Below are 22,826 nucleotides of genomic sequence, written 5' to 3' on the forward strand. Positions count from 1 at the left end.
TGCGATGTAAATTAGTCTTGTACTCATAATAATGCAATGGTGGAGCAATTTTTAATGACTATCATCTGGAAAATACCAATATTAGAACTTTTTTATAAGGTTTTGGCCTCAGACTGTTCCGGTTTTTCTATCAAAACTAAGAAATGCAATTATAAGCTTGCAGGCTATGGATTGTGAATGCTGTTGGCATAACTCAAACTGTCTGAATTTTAATCTATATTTCATGCATCAAACACACACCCATATGGGCTAGAAAGGTGTCTTTGTTGATAGTGAGTTTATAGTCAGTTACCATGATTTACAAAGGTTTTCAAGGAGGGGAAAAACATCCACAGAAGCATCTCAAACCACTTGTGCAGAATAATCCACTTCTCAGATGTCGATCCATAACCTCAGTATGTTTCAAATTATTATAATGTTGCCAAAATAGAACTAAATATTCTTCTTCCACATTGTACTATTGCCCTAAAAGAAAAATCCAAAGGTCCTCTGGAAGCGTGTCTTGTTGCAAAAGACAACATTTTTTACAACCACCATTCAATACAGGGGGTGTGAATTTGATACTAAAAAGACTGATGTTGTGTGGAGAAACACTTTTATAACGCACATTGAGCAATTGGTTGTTGATGGCCAGAAGCATGGAGTATTAGACTGCAGAGGGGCGGGACAAGTTTAAAGTTTAATTCCCACTCTGCAGTAAATTAGAACACAGCAGGGTAATGTCTGTTTATCCCAAATACAGCTGCCTGGGCCTCTCTTCTATCCCTCTCCTTCTCTCCCCACAGACCACACCACGGCCCAGGATCACCTGGACCAGCAGTACACACACAAGTGGTCCTACACAAAACACACATTATGCAAACACGTGCACTTGCATAAACAAACAAACATGCACATGCATGCATATGCACACTGATACGAACACAAACTTGCACTGTACCCATGCACTCACACAATGAGATGTTAACACAGTGTTTGTGCACTCAAAGAGATACATTACAAATGGATTTCAGGGTTCAGTGACACCAGTAGCTTATGGGCTGGATTTAAACTGAGAGGCAATTATTTAGTCGCTAATTGTTTCATTATAGGGGATGATAGTATCTATCTAGATTGTATCTCAAGAGGGAATTTGTAGTGAAACTGTGTCAGAAATCTTTGCTCCATTTAAAATGCTGTGGCTGTAGAAAAGTTTACAATGATGTTGTAATAAAATGTTCCTGTGATTTTGTCCACCTCTGTGACTACAAACGCTGCAGTAGGCCTAGTTTAGTTAGATTTTTTTAGACAGTAAATGTACTCTATTCTCTCCAAAAGTAAAGGGCCAGCCGGGCTGTTGCTTGATTTTGAGCAGGCATTTGCTGCTATCTAGTGGGATACCAAGTCATTGCATGTTGTAAGTGATTATACTAAATATGAGGACCATTAATGGGCATTTGTTAATTTCAAGAATCAGATATGGGCATGCTGGTCTGAACAGCACACTTTTTAAATACACAAATAATACAAGCAGATGTGAATACTGTGAGCAAAAAGAGGCAATAGAGCATATCATTATGGGGCGGCAGTAGCTCAGTCCATAGGTGACTTGGCTGGGAAACCGTAGGGTCACTGATTCAAGTCAGCGTGGACTGGTGGCTGGAGAGGTGCCAGTTCATCTCCTGGGCACTGCCGAGGTGCTGTTGAGCAAGGCACCGAACCCTCAACTGCTCGGGGCGCCTGTCACTGGCAGCCCCCTCGCTCTAACATCTCTCCTTAATTGCATGTATAGGTCCTGTTTGTGCATGAGTGTATTTTGGGCCTGTGTGTGTAACATGATTAATAATAAGAGTGAAAAAATTCAATTTCTCCGTTGCGGGATCAATAAAGTAATTCTTCTTATTATTATTCATTGTGACAGGTATGAAAGAAGACAAATGAGAAAACAATTCAAAAAAGAAAAAGTACAATATGATTTAATAGACAGTTGACAAAATAATTTCAATAAGGGCTATCAAATTAATCTGCATTTTCACAGGGTAACTAATTTATTATTTTTATTTAATTGATTATTTATTTATGTATGTATTTATTTAGTTTAGTTTAGTTAATTTAAGTTATAAGGTTATTTGATCCACACTCCATACCAGCTGGTGGCGGTTATGGACCAACAAAGTTTTTTGCCAACCGCCAAAAAACTAGAAAAGACAGAAAGAAAGAAAGAAAGAAAGAAATAAATAAAGAAAGAAAGACATAAAGAAAGAACGAAAGAATGAAGAAAGAAAGAAAGAAAGAAAGAATGAAGAAAGAAAGAAAGAAAGAAAGAAAGAACTAAAGAAAGAAAGAAAGAAAGAAAGAAAGAATGAAGAAAGAAAGAAAGAAAGAAAGAAAGAATGAAGAAAGAAAAAAAGAAAGAAAGAAAGAAAGAAATACAGAAAGAAAGAAAGAAAGAATGAAGAAAGAAAGAGAGAAAGAAAGAAAGAAAGAAAGAAAGAAAGAAAGAAAGAAAGAATGAAGAAAGAAAGAGAGAAAGAAAGAAGGAAAGAAAGAAAGAAAGAAAGAAAGAATGAAGAAAGAAAGAAAGAAAGAAAGAGAAAGAATGGGTGTTTGTCTCCATCTAGCGCACAATAAAAAACAATGCATTTTATGAACGGAGGGAATGAATGCATGTCGTCATGCTCGCGCAATTATACGTGCGCGTTCCCGATTGAATCCTGCGACCTGTGCGTCAGCTGTCAAGCCCATAGACACGCATCGCATACTAACTGTCTCTATGCAAGATTTGTTTTGGACAACGAATGAATGTAAAATTCCACAGAGACCGGAACACGCACAAAGTATGGCGAGACTGCGATATTACGCCTATCGAGCTGGACTGAAGCGACTTCGGTGACGGAAAAGTGGTTGGACGTAGATTTACAGTAGTGGAAAGGACGAGAAAAGCGGGGAACAGGTTTTCCGGTTTCAACGTTGCAGGCTTGCTAGTTAAGCTAGCCTCGTAGTTCCACAACCGGCTTCGTTAGCGTAGCTAGATAGCAAGCTAACAGACTAATGTTAACACTTAACGGTATGACACCTTGTGATAGCCGTTGAGAAGTAATACTGGACTATGTGTTAATGTGAAGTGTTAGACGAGGAGGTAGTGAGGCTGTGCTCGGGTTAGTAATGAGCAGTTTCAACATTACAACCAAAACCTCCACATTAAGCTCTTCTTTGAGCACCAACAACAACATTAAAGGCTCGCCGGTCAGCGTCGACGCCGCCAACAACAACAAGGAGTGGGATTTGGAGAGCAATGTGTTCTCGTGCTGTCACGAGATGAGTCCCATGGACGACACGATGCAGGCGGGGATGTCCTCGGTCCAGTCGGGACTTGACGGACACCTGCCGCTTCTGCACGCCAAACACCACGGCACGCAGGCCGGGATGCTGTTGGACCTGAGCCCCCCGGCAGCCTTCCTCGACGGCGGCAGCGGCTCTCTGGAGTACAGCGACATCGACGGGAACAACGCGGGTCCGTTGTTCGAGAGGAGGAAGAGGTCGCGGTCCAACAGCTCCAGGCACCGATTCAGCGAGGTGGTCACGGAGCTCGGTCCGGAGGAGGTGCGGTGGTTTTACAAAGAGGACAAGAAAACGTGGAAGCCCTTTGTCGGGCATGACTCGCTTAAAATTGAGCGTATGTTTCGGAAATACTGCGAACTGAACCCCGGTGCTGCAGCAGCAGAAGGCTCCCAGGTCAGCATCGGGGAGGAAGAGTGTGGTAATACCGTTGTGGAGAGTAGCAGACTGAACGGTGCGGTGCCGGTGGAGACGAGGACCAGCAGTGTGCACGGAGGCCTGGGGTCCCTGGACACATCCACCGTGTCCTCGGATGACAGGGACCCTGACAGTATTGAAATCTACGTTGAGCCTGTTTGTGTCCGTGGAGGGCTTTATGAAGTGGATGTGAGAGAGAAGGAATGCAATCCTGTTTACTGGAAACGTGAGTATCATAACTAAGAAAATCCTCAAAGTCTATAAAATCATGCTTTGCATCAGTCACAAACTATAAAGTTCCAGGTAGCAGGTCTCCAAAGCCTCACTAAGTGCATTTCCTTAGGTAGTAATTCATGTCGTGTACCTATGCCTCATATACATACTTTATATCCTGCAGTACAATGGCTGACAGCATGCAGAGTAATGACCCACAGACAAGTCTGGTGCTTATTTAGACACCCATTCCAACATCTATCCCTGCTCCCTTAAAAGATCCAAAGTAGCATTTGATGATCCATTTAGTTTAGTTACTTGCTGAGCCCTTCATTGTTTTATAGTTCTTTCACTAGCAAAGTAATTGCTTGTCTTAAGGAAACACCAAATCAGGAAGTCAGCCTATTGGACTCAGCTGATCCATTTGTGCTAACTAATTCATGGACATTTCCAGGAAAAGGCATGGAACAAATGAAGGCGGTCACTGTAAAGCCTCAGCAACATGACCTCGATGAAAGGGTTTATGGATAGCTGGTTCTTTTTTGAAGGTTAACTCCAAGTGACATTTTAGAGAAGCAGCTATTTGCCTCAAAGTTCATGCTGTTGATGTAAGTCCTTTTGTAGTCAGCTCAGACCCTCACTGTGCCTTTTCAGCTTGGCCTGTACCACAGTAAACACACTGTCATGTTAACATTTAAGACCCCGATGCACTGTATGTGAGATGGAAACTAATGCAAGAGGAGATTATTTAAAATGTAATCAAAAGTATATGAGTTAGGAAAAAACAGGTCAGTTCATGTAATGGGGGGCATGGAGAGGAGAGGAGCTTTGTGCTCTTACAAGGTGAAAAGTCTCTTATCACTTCATGGGAACTTGAAACATAATATCATGTAAAGCGTACAGACTTATCTTTTCTGACCAGACATGGAACCAATGAGTGAATAGTATCTACTCTGAGCCTCAGTTGGTGTGTCTTTTCCATCTGTCTTAGCCTTACCATTATGAAGGGACTCTGTCTGTAAATTAAAGTATGATCATGTGTTGTTATATTTGTCCAAATGAGCAATCTAACTCTGTTCAGTTGCAAAGTCTGCCTACATTCAGAACTACATGCACAATCTTATTCACCACCAGAGAATCCGTTAATAATATGACATTGAGACTGTAATCAAAACTGGCCTCGCTCCATAAACCGCTGAGACTTGGCCCTCCTGGATTTGCCAGACTTGTTGAGTTAAGCTGAAATCAGTTCACATTATCCAAAACACCTTCTGAAATGCAAAGTCATGCACTCAGTTACTAAAAAGTGACCAACTTTTTAAATGTTTACATACATGTATACTAGCTTGCAGTCTTCTTCTCCCATGCCTCTGTAGGCACATGGTTGCATGTTTTGGCATGTTATAACCACCTTCAGATCTGTGGAATAGTGTGAAACCGTAGGCAGGAGTGTGCACTGCAGCGTCACCTGCACTCACACTCGTAAAAAAAAAAAAAACGCCTCATAAGAGCAAAACTAATGTAAAATTCCTTTATTTGGGTAAATATGCCACCACTGATTTTATAGGCTCATGGTTCCAAAATGTCCATCCATACAGTTATGAAATCCCATTGTACCTTAATCCATTCTGCCTTTACTGTTTTACAGAACAAGACCATATTCCAGTCATGAGGGGCCAGTGGTTTATCGATGGCACTTGGCTCCCGTTAGAGGAGGAGGAGAGCGACCTCATCGAGCACGAGCACCTGAACCATTTCCGCGGGCAACAAATGCAGGACACCTTCGAGACGGATCTGGTGGTCAGGACTGTCGATAGCAAAGATGGTGAGGGGAAGGGGAGGGTAGAAAATAAGGACAAGTTGTATGATTTCAGTATATTGTGGCAGAGGACCTTTAAACAACAATACTAAATAAATAAACATGGCTCATAACTTGATTATAACTAGGTTATGAGAGGGAATGTTGTGAGAGTCAGAATGTGCTTTGGGGTAGAAAGATAAGGCCGAATACACATTATTGCCCAATCATCACCATTTTACTGCTGCATTCACCACCTCTGTAGTTCTGTTCCAGGCAGAATCTCGTAAAATAACACCTATACAATGCTGTGTGAGGGCAATGAGTAGATGAAATGCCCTCATAGGCATCATTAGGCATAAATTCCATTCAAAAGTGAAGTCATCATTTTCACAATAAAATCAAAAGAAAAGCGCTGTGAGTCATAAATAGTGAATTGCGTGACAGCCCTGGCTGCTGTACTATTGATACACAATCACTAGAAAAATGAATGGAGCAGGTTCTTACATTCATGTGAGTGTAGGTTTTGTCATGTCATCCTGCCCAATGTAAAGAAGGTGCAGCTCGTACATTCTGGCAGGACTCTCCAGCTCAGGGGAAATGTAATGAGAATTAGCTGTGAAAGGCAATAAGAAAGAGGCTCTTTTATTCAGCAGTGTCCTTAAGGCAGACAGATCTACAGGACCTTCACTGGTGATGAATGTGTGGGTGTGTGAACGTGGCAGATAAATGGAGAGAAGCGGAGAGAAAAAGATGCGGCAACTGTGAGAAAAATGTTAAGTCTGCATCATAAAAACTGAGCAAATATGTGTGAGAGACATCAAAACACCACAAAGAGAACCTGGAACATTTATGCAAAACTTTAAATCGTCTGTCTTAATCTATTAATAGCAGTTAATCGTCAAATTATCCTTATTTCCTGTAACCCTGATTAGTTACATTTGAATAAGTACATAATGATGCTGAAATGACTATTTATCACACAAAGCTGCTCTTTTTTGCTTGTTTTGTGTCTAGCACACTGCACTGTAGCTGACTTGTCAGGATAATGTCAGTCCCCCTATTTAGAATAACTTTAAGGCCTATAAATAAAGACCTCAACAGAGCAGAAGAAAGTGACTACAGCAGGTCGGTTAGACTTACTTGCGTCGTCACTGTTGGTGTCATGTTCTAGCTACTGGCACTTTTCCAAACTGAATCACATAAGTTTTGAATCAAAACTAGAAGGTCACTGCTGGTTCATTTGTGTACATGTCCATATAGACACTAATAGACACAGGCACATGAACAGTCACAGAAAACAGAAGGCTCACAGTTAGATTATCTGCATGCCAGGTGTGTGAAACATATTGTGAGGGCACACAAAATGGGTTTTGTGACATTTAAGGGCCCCGCCATTGCACAACACACACATCATATGACCTTAGCTTGTCTAGTACGTGAACTACTGCAATGGTGAATAGATCAGGTAATTCTACTCACCATATGGTGTAGTACAATATGGTGTAATAAGTACATGCCCTTACACTATCTGTTATTAAAACCCAATTCCTTCTGAATTTTCACATGTTCTAATAACTCCCCCGTTAATGCATGGTTGAAACAGTGAGCATCTGTTTGAAACCTTCCTGCTGCCTTTGTTGGCAGATTGTTTTCCACTCCTATATTTAGCAGAGCGTGAAAGCGGAGTGAGTGATAGATCCTGTTAATTCACCTGTGTTACAGGGAGACTTTTCAGTAGACTATTTCATTTTAGAATGAATAATCTGAAGCATTAGGAGCCATAAGCCGGCTACCTTGAGCTGCATTTCAGTTGATAAATGGACCATAAAGCCAGCGGGCTGAGCTCTGACATTACTGCACTACATACATTTCCCCTGCTATCTCTCCCCTCCCTATCTCTAAGCTCTTCTTCCTTCTTGCTCCTCGTGCCTGAGTAGATAGCTGAGCAAAAGGTTAGTAAAGCAGAAGACATGATACCAGCGTGCTATGCAGGCATAACATCAGAATGTGGGCCGGACTACTGCTGGGTACAAAAAGTACATGAATGTCCTGTTCCCCCGTGATTCGTATGTTTCTGCTTTCTCTTGATGAATCAGGAAGGAGGAAGGCAGTTGCATTAGTGATAAAAGAAACGAAAGATCAATAGTCAGTTTTAGTGCTATAGTCATTAATGAACAGTGGTGGTTTTCACAGTAGTTCTTTCAGAAATCAGAAGAACGAGGGATTGATTTGATGGCTTATGTGAACTTGAAATGAGAAATTGTCATTCACAAATGTTTTCCTTAATCAATAAGAGCTTCAATGTCTGATAAAAAAAGTTCTAATTCATTATCCCTTATTAATGTTTGTGTGTTACAGTTATTAACTTTCTTTAATTTCCATTGGCTCACTTTGATCAAGAGATTTTATCTTGGCCTAATGGTGCCAGTTTTATTTCCTAGCCGAGGAAAGTTTTATTTGGAATTTGAAGACTGAATATGAAATAGAAAAAAAGGATGAGTGAGGGGGGAAAATAATTAGAATAGGATCCCATCCATACACTTCAAGCCCTCAATTTGTGTGTACATGGGTGTAGAGCAGTAAGCCTGTGGTGGAAACTATAGGGTGTGTCCCAATATGTCAGGCTTCTTAGACGTCAAAGGAAAATTAAAGCCACAGTCTGGGCATAGGGTCTTCTGTCGGCATAATTCTTTTGGTATGTTCGAGGTAGGCAAGGCTCACATGTTGGTTTGTGTACACTACATATTCAGCTGCCTGTTTGTTTAATCAGCACATGAGGCTGCACTGCGTGACCGATGACTGACACATGCTTAAGAAACGGCAATTGCTCATCTAATAACCAGCTCTATTGATCTATTTTTGGTCGGAAGTCAGTTAAATTTTGTTGTCACTTGTGTTTAAGCTTTGATTTATGTTTGAGATCATCAGATGGCAACAGTCTTTTACCTATCAATAAGAGATTGTCTAAACATGCTTTCGGGTGACCCAAAAGTCATGTAGTGTGGTCTGAGTCGTGAGTCATACACAGCAAACAGCCACACAAATCAAGTGTTCCTCGTTACATCCTCATGAGGATTCTGCACATAATACATATCCTAGTCATTAGGGAACACCTATACATGGAATGGATCCATCAGTGCTGTAATGCCCAAATGGGACTATACTGACAGCAGACAAACTTCCTGTGCACTCAGCAGGTCTCTCCTCGCCGTCCTCGGCCTTTCACCTTTGCTGATGGAGAGACACTGCTGACATTTGCAAGTCTGGCGTCTGTGTTCTCACGGGATGAACGATTTAGTCAGATGCGAGTCTTGTAGACTTAGCAGATTTGATTAAAAAAACACAGAGGAAGTCTCCTCAAATGTCTGACATCAATTACAACCGAGTAATGTATTGAGCATAGAGCTGCTGTAAGTTTGAATTTGATTTGGTAATGATTGTAGAGTGATTTCAGTTCAGCAAATATTTACCAACAGGCTGCACAATTGCCACTTGATTAATTCAGTGTTTATGTAGTCATTTGTATTTGTGGAAAAATGATTTAGCATTGTATCACTCCTATACCAGTGCCTATATTTTTGACCCCAGTTACTGGAACATTAAACCACAACTACAGTAACTAGTGCATCGATTTAAATCAATGTTACATTAATTTATCAATCTACAATAACTCTGTTTTATATTATCATTTTAATATTGTATTGAGCAACAATGTATATCAATTTTGTCATCCGTCCAGCTCCAAGTACGAGCAGTGTACTCTTACAGATTATTTATATGTTTGTTGGCAGTATGTTGCTTTATTTAATAGTGGGATTCTACATTAGTTCCTTAAAACATTTATTATTCTATTCACTCAAATGGAAACTTAAGTACTTGCAGATGCTGTCAGGAACATCCAAGGTTTTGTGTTTATTATTTGTGTTCCACTAAAAAAAGGTCTTGAAATGTTCACTAATTTGTCATTATGCAACTTCATATACAATATGGTTGTTTTTATTGTTTTCTCCTTATATTAGTCTTATGGTTTGGAAAAGGAACTCCCCGCCTACCTAGTAGACTATTTAACAAACAAAAGTTTTAAGAAATGGTGGTAAAATGAAGACAGGATGTGTCTGTAATGAGTGTAAAACAGATGCTACCTCAGTCATTTTAGGCATGTGTCAAGCAGCGCTGCATTTTGAGCCACCCCAGCCTATTACTGTTTTCATGATATCTACCTGCGTCCACCAGGCTCTGTCAGTAACCAGTACAGGCCCAGTGTCCAGGCCCCTTGAAGTGGTAACCTGATAGCAGCGCTACTTGATAGATTGGCCTGTTCAAGAGTGATGACAGTGGTAACCTGTGTGACTGACACTGGACTAATAGCCATTACTCACTCTCTCTTGGTTGTTAGTTCTCTCCCACCTTCCCCCTTTCTACCTCCCTTTTCTGTTCAAATGGAGTGGATATCAGACGAGTGCTAAAACTACATGTCACAAGCGCAAACGCTGCCAAGGTACCGTAAAATACCAAGTTCTTTTTTATACCTCTGCTGTGTTAGATCTGCTAGCTTGTGTCCTCTCCTAGTCGTTCCTATGTTTTTATGGAACTAGATTTTCCTTTCTGTTGTGGTTCTGACCTGTTCAATCTAATATTTAGAACTAGACCTAGGCTCAGTTAGATTTGGTTGTATTAAAATGGATTTTGGCCGCTTTCCCAGTTCTCCATTGCAACCTTAACTGGACCTAGTTGCTAGAACTGCTCCCTTTGTGCTTTGACCCAGAGTTTGGTGCTGTTGCTGCTTTTTGAGGAAACCTTTGCATCTGTCTCAAATCTTCTTGCTGGGATAGTGAGTAGACAAAATGGTTCACTCAGCTACTATTGGATGCGAAATAAATAAGCTGGTCCTCAAAAAGCCACCCTTCTTTACCCCTTTTCTATCTCTCCAGCCCAATCTTCCGCTTTCTCTCTCATCCCTTCTGGCAGTATGACCGTTATTAATGAACCTCCATCACCAGCTCTCGCTCTAAGAGCAATGAACAAAGCTCTCTGTTGAGAGCCCAACATAAGTGATGAGCTGAACAGTGGAGCCATTGTGGCTCTTTACTATAGCCCCCTAACATGATGTGTAGAGTCGCCCTCTTATAGGTCCATCACTGTCCTAGTTCTGGGTTTATTGACCCTCATCAAAAATGCCCGACGGAGCGGTCTTAGGGTCTGTGTTCTCAGCTAGTAAATCCAAGTGACCGTTGACCTCAATCAAGACCTTTTGATTTTCTTGCATGATACTGTGAGGATTCAAAGTATACAATGATGCAAGTACACTTTTGACAAACATTACATTAAGATTGCACTAATATTCTCTCTCTGCAAGAGGTGGAAAAAACATATGAAGGGAATCTAGCTCATATGTTTGTCATGCTACAGCCAAGAAAAATATGTAACTGATATATTGCAACAAAAATCCCAGACAGCATCATAGCATATTGTAGATGTGATTAGTTAAAGGAACCCCTCCCAACACTGCTTCCTGCATATTTCCCTCACAATTTCCTTGTATCTCTTTTATTTCAACAGCTTACCCAGTTCCTCCCCACTCTTTGTCTCTGTCCCTTGTCCTCTTACTTTTTAACCCTCTTCCTCATCCTGTGTCCCTCAGTAATTCGCCATAGCATTGTTAGAGAACTCCCTCAGTAAACTCTTTAGCCTTTCTTGGTTGACCTCCAGCTCCTCTAAACACTTTGATCCCTCGCCTTTCCCTTCCTGAAGCGATGCATTGTCTTTTATTGTAAAACAGGAAGTGTTTTTGTATAACCCCTAAGCATTACTCCATCTAATTGGCTACATTTCCACATGTAAATCCCATCAAACTAATGTTTTATATTGATAAAGCCAGCTAACTGTAGAAGTTCAACATATACTAGTTCCTATTCTAGCTGGACAAATACCTCCTGTTTTACAGTGGACTCGGCTACAAATTAAGCTCAACAGTCTGTAGTGGCGGGACCCACCTGATGTTACTGTGTAGGTCGCATGGCAACTGCCATCATCCTTTTCTCCTTTGCCCTCTCTTTTGAGTCCATGAGGTAGATGAGAAAAGGAGGTCACTCTAAACTGCCTGAGATGAAGCTAAACCAGATGGTGAAAGGTTATCTCAGAAGAGTTGATCGTTCCCCTTCTCTGCTGCTGTCATAGAGCGGTTTAGTGATATTCTGTGTGGTGGTAGGGGTTAGGCACATATTTGCTTTGCTGTTGAGTGGTTTAATTAGAGAAATGCAAAGATAAATGGAAACGTGTGACAGAGGAAACTGTATTTCTCACCTCAGGTTCCTCAGGGCTTTATTGTTTTTTTATCTGGCTAGAAAAAACTACATAGCCATACAATGGTCACGTTTTTTTGTGATAATTTGACATTGTTTGCGGGACTATATTGTATGTTAGAAAGGTAATCTGGAACATTTTATTTCTCCAAGTACTTTATTCCGTTCTTAAAGATTTTAATCCGCAGATTGGTTCAGACTCAGAGCAGTACAAAGAGCCATGACTGTGCACTGGACCTACGCCAAGGTCTTCCACCAATTTCATCCAGATGTACTTGACTGCACAGGACATTCGAAGGACACATGCAGAGACATAAATAACTCTCTTAAGTCATCCAGTTTCATTTATCGCTCATCTTGCGTAGCTCATGGTGTCTCCTCCCTAGCCATACCTCTGCTCTTACTTGCCCTCCTCACTGCAACACAGTTCGAAGCAACAACCTGAAGAGAAATTTAGCTGCACCTAAAATATCTTCCATCTGATGAAACACAACCACCACAGACAAGAGCTGAAATATGCAATCATGGGGTGTGATAGTTTGATGTGTTTTTTTTTTTCCAACTGCAGATCAATGCTCCAGACTGCATTTGATTGATCTGTGAATAGAATCATCCTTGGCTTTTGCTTATTTGTACCGTGCTATTACAACATGGTGTAATTCTGACAATGTCTTCAATCTCTCCTTTTGAAATCTGTAATCCCATTCCTTTGTGACGGTGCACCTGTTTTCCTTCACCCTTTTCCCTGATTTTCCTTCTCTTTGCCAAATTTCCCACACCATCTACTGATGCTCTCCGCTCCTTTCCATTGTCCATTCATTCACTCACTCCTCTCTCACTGTCCCCCTCCCTCACCTACAGCCATCCACAGTCTGAAGCTGAGTCGAACCCATGTGGATTGGCACAGCGTGGATGAGGTATACCTCTACAGCGATGCCACCACTTCCAAAATTGCACGCACCGTCACCCAGAAACTGGGCTTCTCCAAAGGTCTGTAATAGGCACACTTTTCATTCTTTTTCTAGATAATTAGGTGGACAAATCATAATGAATCATAATGTATATATGTGATTGCACTTTGTACTGAATCCATTTGGAACCCACTGTTAATGAACAAGTAATGCCTTAAATTAAATCTTACTCTCACTACTGACTGGGTTACTGTAAAAATGACTACAACTACAAAATATTGACCATGAAACCTTGAGAGGTACAACAATATATATTAATGACAGATTATTAAAGAAATACTTTTATTTAGCCAAGTTTATGTTACACTGTTTAGGGTCAAACAAGACTAAAAGCCTGAGGCTGGACGATGGTTGAAGCTTAATGCCATAAGCATGCTGTAATGCTCATATTGACAATTTTAACATTTGGCTATTTAGCAATAATTACCTTGGTTGCCATCACACTTTATCCAAAATATTGGACAAAGTGAAATTTAGATGTGAATGTGCCAGAGGATCACCAAGGTTGGAACAAATCATTCTGAGGTGTCAGTACCAAATTTCATGGCAATCCTTGAAATTCATGAAAGTCAATGAAAGTCAACAACAGACCAAAATTGCGTTCATGGCTTAAACCTCACTAGGTGCACTGACTTGTTCCAACTTGTAGTAGTGCAGACATGTTGTACTTATAGCTGCAATCACAGCGTGCTGCCATTTGCTACTACAGTTGTTGGACATGGTTGGGTACAGTTCAGTCTCTTAACTGGATTAGCCCAGAAAATCACGCAGTGTCCATCTGCTGTTCTCAGGGAATAGGTTTGATCAAATGGCCCTAGTTTAACTGAAAAGACGGCAACTGCAGTTTGACCCCATGTCCAGTGTTTCCTATGTATGGATGACTCTAATCTGATCTCCATTCTCCCAGCTCTATGGTACATTTTCATCTCCTGCTCGCAGATAATGAGTGGGAGAGTTGTTGTCACTAGCTGTCAATCTCCTCTGACACACAAATGCTTAGTGATAGGAAATCTCCTTAGTGCTATCCAGACAGAAGCACATTCCATTGGCTCCCATCACCATCACCTAACAGCAAATGACTAGACTAAACGATAGTTTCTAAATAAGGACACACACTCAGCCTTCAAGACATAACACACAAGCTGAGTCAGTCTTGGGCCACAGTCAGAGAAGGACTTTGTGCCTCACCTACTGGCATCTCTTTGGACTTAAAGCAGCATGTTACTTAAATACCATCATTAAGATATTTATAGCAATCTAGTGGCCATGGTGTGTGTATAAAGCAATACAGTACAGATGTACATACTGTAAAATGTTTTGCTTTTCTTAATATACAAAAATCACAAGCAAACAGCAAGATAATAGTAAGAGTCCAAACCTGTCCTCTGCCCTCTTCCAGCCTCCAGCAGTGGGACACGGCTCCATCGGGGTTATGTTGAGGAGGCCTCACCTGAGGACAGACCCCCTCAGACGACACACATTGTCTTTGTGGTTCATGGGATTGGACAGAAGATGGACCAGGGACGCATTATTAAAAACACTGGAATGTGAGTTTTAAGCAGATAATTTGATTGAGCTTCAATATTTTCTTGGATGCGTGTTGTTTTATGTCTCTTTGGTCTCCTTTGTTCTGTTAAATTGTGAAGGGGTTAAAGCAGCTTTAAATGTATATACACCTAACTAGATCCAGTCTAAAATCTCCCTTTGATGATGCAATGTTTGAATTGTCATAAAGTCTGTTCTTTTTTTGCTGTTCCCTTTCTCTTCTTTTTCAGACACAGTCTGTCTCACACTTTTCCTGTGGCTTTTCTAAATGCAGCTCACTTCTCCTTTCTTTTTACTTTGTATCTCTGTTTGTTACGACAACAGTGTTAGAATATCTTGTTCTTTTAAATCGTTATGAATTGTGCTATAGCATTTTCTCTGAATGTTATGAATATTATGATTTCCCCTCTCTGGAGAGAAATGTCGGGTGAAAAATGTATGAAAATATTCACCACAGTTAGGGGGGGTCCAAGCTTAATATCAAAAAGCGCCATTTAATGTCTCGTACTTTATCCCTCTGCTTTGTTCATCCAAGGCCACCCACAGTGGAAGTTATTTCAAGCATTTCTTTTGATAAGATTGCACCCGCAACTTTTTCCATCTTTCTCACTCTCTTTGTCTTCTCCTGCTGTTCTCTTTATTCTTTATATTGTTAATTTGCCTTCGGTATAGGGGCCAAGAACATAAGGGAAATATTATGTGGGGAACATAATACACTTTTGCATTCTAATATTGCACAAAAACCTAAATTGATTGTATTCATTGAAAAACTGGGACCCATGCTATCTCAGTGTTAAAATGTACTTTTGCACATCAAACTAAAATGATCTGTATAGCCTGATACCACTAGATGATCCTTTAACCAGTCTGATGAGTTCTGAGGAGCTCTGTCAATAGTCTGTGTAGAGGCCATAGGGAAAATTATAATGACACAATAATCACTTATGTATTAAGTAACCCGATAGAGCAAGTTATCTCTATTGTTGTTATCTTTTTAAAAGGTGAATCACCAATGAAGTGCAGCTCATCAGTATATAAGCTATTGATAGGCTGTGTCTTTGTGTGCGATGTGTTGTGTAAACATGATCCTGACCCTGAATGGCACCACTGTACTGGCCGTGGGCCATGAGGGTTCCGGGCAGTAGTACAGAACGTGCAGACCAGAGCCATGTGGTTCACTGTGTTGCAAAGTTAGCGTTGGGCCACTGGCCGCAGCTTAGACCAGCTAAGCAGGTAAAGTAGACCAAGTCAAGCTGCAGAGCACTTTAAGCCCTACTCCCAGATCCCTGTGGATTACAGCGTACCCACTTTCCTCAGCCAAGAGGAAAGATCAACCTGACATGTCTAGCCAGTTTCTTGTTTTGCTTTTATTTAGATTTTTTTTAACCTAAATTAATTTTGGCTCTCTGTCATCGACAGCAGTGAAAGACGACATTGTGGTTGTCTAGGGTATTATTATGCTCTAAGACAAACCTATTTTAGCTAAACCTACCATGTCAAAGCTTACTGCCCAATTAATGCCAACCTTAGAGCTAGGGATTCCTTGTGGGTGCAGCACAGAAAGCTCTGTAATGCAGCACTCTACCCTCTAAACATTTATTTCCCTTGCAGACACACTAGCCTGCAAGAGCCTCTCTCAGCCTCCATTTAGCCACATGAACACTCTCTCTGTCTCACTCTGTCTCTCTCTCAGCAAATGCTGCCCCATTAGACTAGTAGTATTACTGTGTATGTGTGTAAGGAAGTAGCAAAATGGCCATCATTCTTCTCTTCCCCACAGTCATTAAAGTCTGTGTGAGAACGAGTACAAACACAGACTCCCAACTCACTAGTCAGTCTGTATCAGGGCCAGCTATTCTACACAGAGCATGTCACTCATCCACTCAGATTATATTATTATAACATATCACATTATAATACGCTGCTGCCAGTACAATGTGATGATGACATTACTGCATATTGTATTTGTTTTTCTAAATGTTTTGGCATATCGGTCAACATATACCCAAATGCACTAAAGTAATGAAGATGTCAGTGTGCACAGTATGTTGTCCTCATGGTCTCTGTTATGTGTGCATTCAGGCTGAGAGAGGGTGTGAGGAAAATGGAGGAGAAGCACTTTTCAGAGCACAACGACGAGCATGTGGAATTCTTGCCTGTCGAGTGGCGCTCAAAACTTGCACTGGATGGAGGTTAGTGTGTGTTTTTGCCTGCCTGTATGCATGTATTTATTCCGGCTTTAAGCATGAGCAGTTTAAGTGTGTTTTTTTGTTAACTCTGTGTACAGTGGACAAGCAGTTCAGTTTTTCCTATCCTAATGAAAAAGCGTTAATGAAACATAGCCAGAGTCATCCCTTAAAGAACAGTAACCTACAACCTCAATTATTGAACATATAGGTTAATTAATACTGAACATTATTATCTTTTATAAAGGTATAATTCATAGCCGAGCTGTTGTATTGGACTACATTAGGTTTCATAGGTGTACTGTAGCTAATAATGTGTCCACTGAGTGTATGAATTCCGGCATCATCATGTGGCATTAATTCTGTTTTATACTGTGATATCGATTCCTTTGTTTCTGTAGATACGGTAGACTCGATAACACCAGACAAAGTGAGAGGACTGAGGGATCTGCTCAACAGCAGTGCCATGGACATCATGTACTACAACAGCCCTCTTTACCGGGATGAGGTGAGAGTCACACACTTCCAGAAATCAGAGTTCTCCGTGACCCACTATTTCCACTTAAGTCTTCTCCACTCCTCTCCATTCTCCAGATTACCAAGGGCCTAACACAGGAGCTAAATAGACTGTACACGCTTTTCTGCTCCCGCAACCCCGAGTTTGAGGAGAGTGGCAAAGTGTCCATTGTGTCTCACTCCCTCGGCTGCGTCATCACCTACGACATCATGACAGGATGGGATCCTGTGCGCTTCTGTCAGCAGGAGCATCACGCTGTGGAGGAGGAACTGGACCTGCGCTGGATGTCCTACGAGGAGAAGCACGTTTTGGAGCAGCTACGGCTCACAAGGAATAGGTAGAGCTCGCTAATGTAGACCTTCAATGACTCACGGCTGGGCTTCAGGGATTGCATGTATAGCTGTAAGGCTTGCGATAAACAGAACATGTTTTAATAACACTCTGAGGAGAATACCCAACAATGAATGAGCTGAATGATTATATTGGACGATTAGATTGGACTTCATTATGACAATTTTCTAATTTACCTTCAGCTCTCTTAATATGAAAAAGCAAGGCAATCTGTTCATACATTAAATTCAATGTCAAACCTAGTAGAATTTATTATTATTATACAGTATGTGCTGCTCATCTCATGCTCCATTTTCAGGTGGCGAGTTGTGTTTCCTGTTTGTTTTTGTGAGGCAGCAGGGTATTGTGACGCCTCATGATCAAATGAAAGGGAAGAGGCTTTTTCGATATATCTCCTCTGCACCACCCATCACCCTGTGTGTGCAGGATCATTTAGTGTGCGCACCATTACCTTAGTGAAACAAGAAGCCGCTGGAAAAAAAAGGTTGTTGATCCAAGCTGAGATTGTTTTCTATAGCTAGTGGGGGAATCAGTTAGTATGTCCAGGTAGTTTGAGGTTTAAGGTTATAAAAATGCAATAATTTATTTTTCTAGTTTATGAAAACTGTGACCCTTTTTGCTTTTATCAGGTTACAAGAGCTGGAAAATCAACTCCTCACTCTGGAGGCCTCAAAAACCCCAGCACGGCCAGCCCTCAAATTTAAGGTAAGATTCTCAAGTATTTCAACATACCATATGTGTACCATTACAATATGACATTACTCTAGAATCGTTACATAATAATGGTTTCAGCATTTTAGCAGCAAGGATATTTGCTTAGAAAAAACTAAACAACTTCACACCACCAAAAACTGTGACTTCACTTCCTCATGTAATGTAATAATTTGTTTTACCTTTTGAGTCTATGTTCTTTTCATGTGTCTATTTTTATTATTATTATTATCAGACAAAACAGAACTGATTACTCTTCACAGCACTGAACAAATGCTACATATATCAATACCAAAAGATATTTATATCATCTTTGCATTTTTTGTCTCTCAGGTGGAAAACTTCTTCTGCATGGGTTCCCCGCTGGCAGTGTTCTTGGCTCTGAGAGGGATCCGCCCTGGTACCAGCTGCCACCAGGAACACATCCTGCCCACCTCCATCTGCAGCAGGCTCTTCAATGTCTTCCATCCCACGGACCCTGTGGTCAGTCTCCCTTAATTGCCCCAGCCCCATACAGTTGCGCTCTCTCACTTAGGATTATGACACCACGTCAATATTTACTTTTACTTTATTATTTTTTCCTTCGCCCACACACATTTAAGGTGTGATTTATAAGTAGGATTTTTTTTTCTCTTTATACTGGGTTATCTGCTGTGCTCTGCTAGTAGACCAGAACTTGTTTGTGCCATTTATGTGTACTGTAAGCTAACTGCAGTGTTATTGCTGTGTTTAGGCCTACAGACTTGAGCCTCTCATCCTCAAACATTACAGCAACATCGCACCTGTTCAGATACACTGGTAAGCTGTGAATCTCTCATCTCACTCAATGTTATCTCTTGTACACACACACACACACACACACACACACACACACACACACACACACACAATGTTTTCAGTATGTACGTTCTGATTTTTGGGGGTTTATTTTCTCTGTCAGGTTTAGTGCCACTAATCCCACATCCTACGATGAGGTCCGGCCTACCTTCCTGAACCCAGTCAAAGACCCGACATCTGACACTGAGAGCATCCCCAGCCCGAGCACTTCTCCTGTACTTGCCCGCAGGCACTATGGAGAGTCCATCACCAATCTGGGCAAGGCCAGCATACTGGGTAAGACATTACATTCACTTTTCAAATCCTGCTCCAAACTTAGCTCTGATGGTGCACATGACTTGCACAGCATTTTAAAGAAAGAAAGGACTAGGTAATCTTTTTTTTTTTTTTTACAACTGGCATATATATATATATATATATATATATATATATATAGGGAAATAATATGAGCTCTGACAATAGTGGGAAGCCCCGAGAAAAAAATTCACTCTGGAGTTAATGTGAGATTCGCACTTACTAGATCAACATTGCCATCATGTGGAGAAGTGAAGAATGGGCTCATACACTTTTCTTCCCTCTGTACTTTAAAATAAATAGAAGAAAATAAAAGAAAAGCCTTACTACCATTCTTTTTGTGTTGTTTGGAACCACATCCCACCCAGCATATCTCTTTTTGTTTCTCTCTTTCTTCGACACTCAATACAGGAGCAGCAAGCATAGGGAAGGGCATCGGAGGCATACTCTTCTCACGTTTCTCACGCTCTAACAGCCAGCCCTCAGTGTCTTTAGGACTGGAGGGAGGTGCGACCGCTGAGGAAGAGGAGCAGAAGCGGACAGAAAGCCAGTCAGCATACGGCCTCTCCACCTTGATTCGGCCCACCTCCCCCATTACTGACACATCATGTTAGTTCACTTAACCTGTCCAACACTAAACAATAATGCACATTTGTTGGTGGGTCTGGAGGGTACAAATCAGCTATAATGACTATTTCTGTCTTACAGTGGAGCTGGAGCGGCGAGTCGACTTTGAGCTCCGAGAGGGTATGGTGGAGAGTCGCTATTGGTCAGCGGTGACCTCACACACAGGTTACTGGTGCTCACATGACATAGCACTCTTCCTGTTGACCTTCATATACAAGCAGAAGATGCCACCCTCTGACCCAGCAGAAGATACTCCGGAGCCAGACTGAGGCAGCACAATCATTACAACACATTCACACTATGGTTTAACCCAGGAGGGAATGTGTCATCTTCTTTGCAAGACACGGAAATAAACCTCATTCATTTATATTTCCTGCACACAAACTGCTCAAATACACTAATTATTTTTTTTCCTATATCTCCCTGTTATCAAGCTCTTTTAACACTTGGGAATCATTACTGACAAACTAACTGAAGATCATCTCCAACTCTCCAAGATGTTCATTTTTGTCTCTTTTTTTAGTGTAGCTTGTACACAATTGTGCACCCTAAGGGTGACAGTGTTGGACTAGGAACCCCTAAGGAGGTGCAACCTTTGCCAGTATGACCAAGAGCTACATTTAAACATGGAATAAAAGTCTAATGTGTTTGTTGCACCCAGAGGAAGATAGTTATAACTTCAACCCCAAGTCTTCAACATTAATCAGCCGCAGCTTGTATGATAGTGTCCACACATGTCCTGTTCATCAATTCTTAAATCCAGCCGCCCTTCCACAGACTCATTCTGGAGCCTTGTGATACACTTGCCTGACCCTCAGTCACTGAGGCTTTGAGTTCTATGTCTGTTGTCTTTACCTTCTTTCTTTTTTTTACATAAAGGAGAGACAAATATATTTGTCAAAATAATTGTAGTTGTATCAGATAAACCTTTAGCTACTACATCTCACAAACTTAACAAGCAAATGCAATGCCTTTCAAAATTAGCCAAATAATATTACTCACGTTGTTTAGTTTGTGTTTTTATTTTTGAAAAAACCTTCTGGCATTATCCCTTTAATAATGTTTCTGAAGTGTGAAGAAAGACATAACAAACATTATATTTTCAGTTTGTTTTTCTTCATCTTTCTTTTTTAAATCTTTGCCTCTTTTTAACATTGTTTGACTCTTGAAATAGATATGCACCAAATAAAAGATGAACAAAATGCCACTTTTATACACTGTCAACTAAAATAGAACGCTTATCCGTGTTTTGTTTTCTGCAACTTAACAGTACGTTTTTTGTGAAAGTACCAGGCACAGAATGTCTCTTACTAACACAACAGTTAAAGCTGAACATCGCACAGGACATCATTAGTTCCCATGTGGAATTGACTGTACATGATGCTCTTATGACATGCGTATCTACGCTCTTAAACAAGGGCCGGATATGTATTTATGAGTTATTTTCTTACATCCAGTTTACTTTTTAATCTCTTGATGATGTCATTGACAATATGAGGTCTTACCCAAAACAATCACAGCTATTCAAACTAATCATTCTATATTAGGTTATAGGGAGACTTCTCTGTGCTATACAGTATCTTTATATTGATATCCAGATGAAATTAGTCGTAGTACATTTATTTTTTCTTAAAAAAAAAAAATCCCTAGTGATTTTCAGGCTCTAGTGGATATAAACCTGTATCTCATCTCTGGCAAAATGGGATTCAAACTTGTGGCCAAATAACATGTGTGTAGCTTGTTAGCTGCGTGGCATTCGTCATTCTAAGGCTCCATGAAAAAGTAATTGGCCTAGGGTAAAAAATAGCGACTTTATTATGTTGGGATGCATTGCACGCAGAAATTAATTGTGTCTCTTTTGCCTTTTCTTGTGACCAATTCACACCTGACCCTTTTGAGAAATGGAAATGTCAGCTTGTCTTTTTATTAGTGTGAAAGAAGGGTTTCTTTACGGTGTATTTCCCAGCCACCAGACAGGTCATTGCATAATTTACTCCAAAAAGTCAAAAAAAACGTGGACAACTGGAGGATTTTCCTTCTCTAAAAATGACTTTTGCTGCTTATCATGACACTTGCCTCAGCTTTGTCAGAGCAGTTATTTATAATTTAAAAAAAATCAGTAATGTCATGATGGATCGTACCTCTGTTGAATGTGGTCCTTTTAAAAACACGCCCAGTTATGATTATGCAGAATTTAGAAAACATACTCACTTTGCATGGTGTTATATTATCAGTCAATTGATGCTGGTGTGCCAACACATCTGAGGAACTGCTTTGTTCTTTATTGAGTAGTAAATCATTCATGGTGGGACTTCTAATTAAATCATTTAGAAGACATTTGCAATGGATGAGGAAAAGGAACTACCCTCCGAGTGGAATGAGTCCCGTGACCACCTTGATAATTGTCAGTGTCAAATTTCCTTTGTGTCCTACTTGTTAGAATACCGTAGTTATCAAAAAGCTTATTTTTTTAATTTTGCCATGGTGAATTTACTGCTTTACTGTTCCACACAAGGGCTGTTGTTGACTGATCCACCACTGAATGGAATCCATTTATTGGTATTTAATGTCTGTTATTTATGCAAGGGCCTACTGACTGAAACCGGGCTGCCTCGTATGACCCGACAGGTGACCTGGAAATAATATGGAAGAAGGGACATATAAGGGAGCGATAGGAAAGTCTTTCTATATTTGATTTGGTGGATCTTGCCCATTCATCAGTCACAAATTGCACAG

At 40.7% G+C, this 22,826-nt stretch overlaps 1 protein-coding gene across 2 annotated transcripts; it reads left to right on the forward strand.

The window, feature by feature from the left end:
- The first annotated feature begins 2,914 nt into the window (after positions 1-2,914).
- Positions 2,915-21,007, forward strand: ddhd1a (DDHD domain containing 1a). Of its 2 annotated transcripts, XM_083924294.1 has the most exons (14): positions 2,915-3,961; positions 5,597-5,773; positions 10,146-10,247; positions 12,913-13,041; positions 14,422-14,569; positions 16,650-16,759; positions 17,155-17,261; positions 17,348-17,607; positions 18,251-18,326; positions 18,666-18,815; positions 19,066-19,130; positions 19,273-19,445; positions 19,875-20,072; positions 20,172-21,007. In XM_083924294.1, the coding sequence occupies exons 1-14, from the start codon at positions 3,145-3,147 to the stop codon at positions 20,357-20,359; spliced, it is 2,700 nt and encodes an 899-aa protein (XP_083780420.1). In that variant the 5' UTR covers positions 2,915-3,144; the 3' UTR covers positions 20,360-21,007. The 2 variants fall into 2 exon arrangements, with proteins under 2 accessions (XP_083780420.1, XP_083780421.1); XM_083924295.1 differs by lacking the exon at positions 10,146-10,247.
- Positions 21,008-22,826: the final 1,819 nt, after the last annotated feature.

Source organism: Echiichthys vipera (genome assembly GCF_963691815.1).
Source record: "Echiichthys vipera genome assembly, chromosome: 12".
In the NCBI taxonomy this organism is placed as follows: Eukaryota; Metazoa; Chordata; class Actinopteri; order Perciformes; family Trachinidae; genus Echiichthys; species Echiichthys vipera.

Coding starts and splice junctions, on each gene's coding strand:
- ddhd1a (XM_083924294.1), top strand. CDS start 3,145: ATGAGCAGTTTCAACATTACAACCAAAACCTCCACATTAAGCTCTTCT. Junction 3,962..5,596: donor CAATCCTGTTTACTGGAAAC/GTGAGTATCATA, acceptor ACTGTTTTACAG/AACAAGACCATATTCCAGTC. Junction 13,042..14,421: donor GAAACTGGGCTTCTCCAAAG/GTCTGTAATAGG, acceptor GCCCTCTTCCAG/CCTCCAGCAGTGGGACACGG.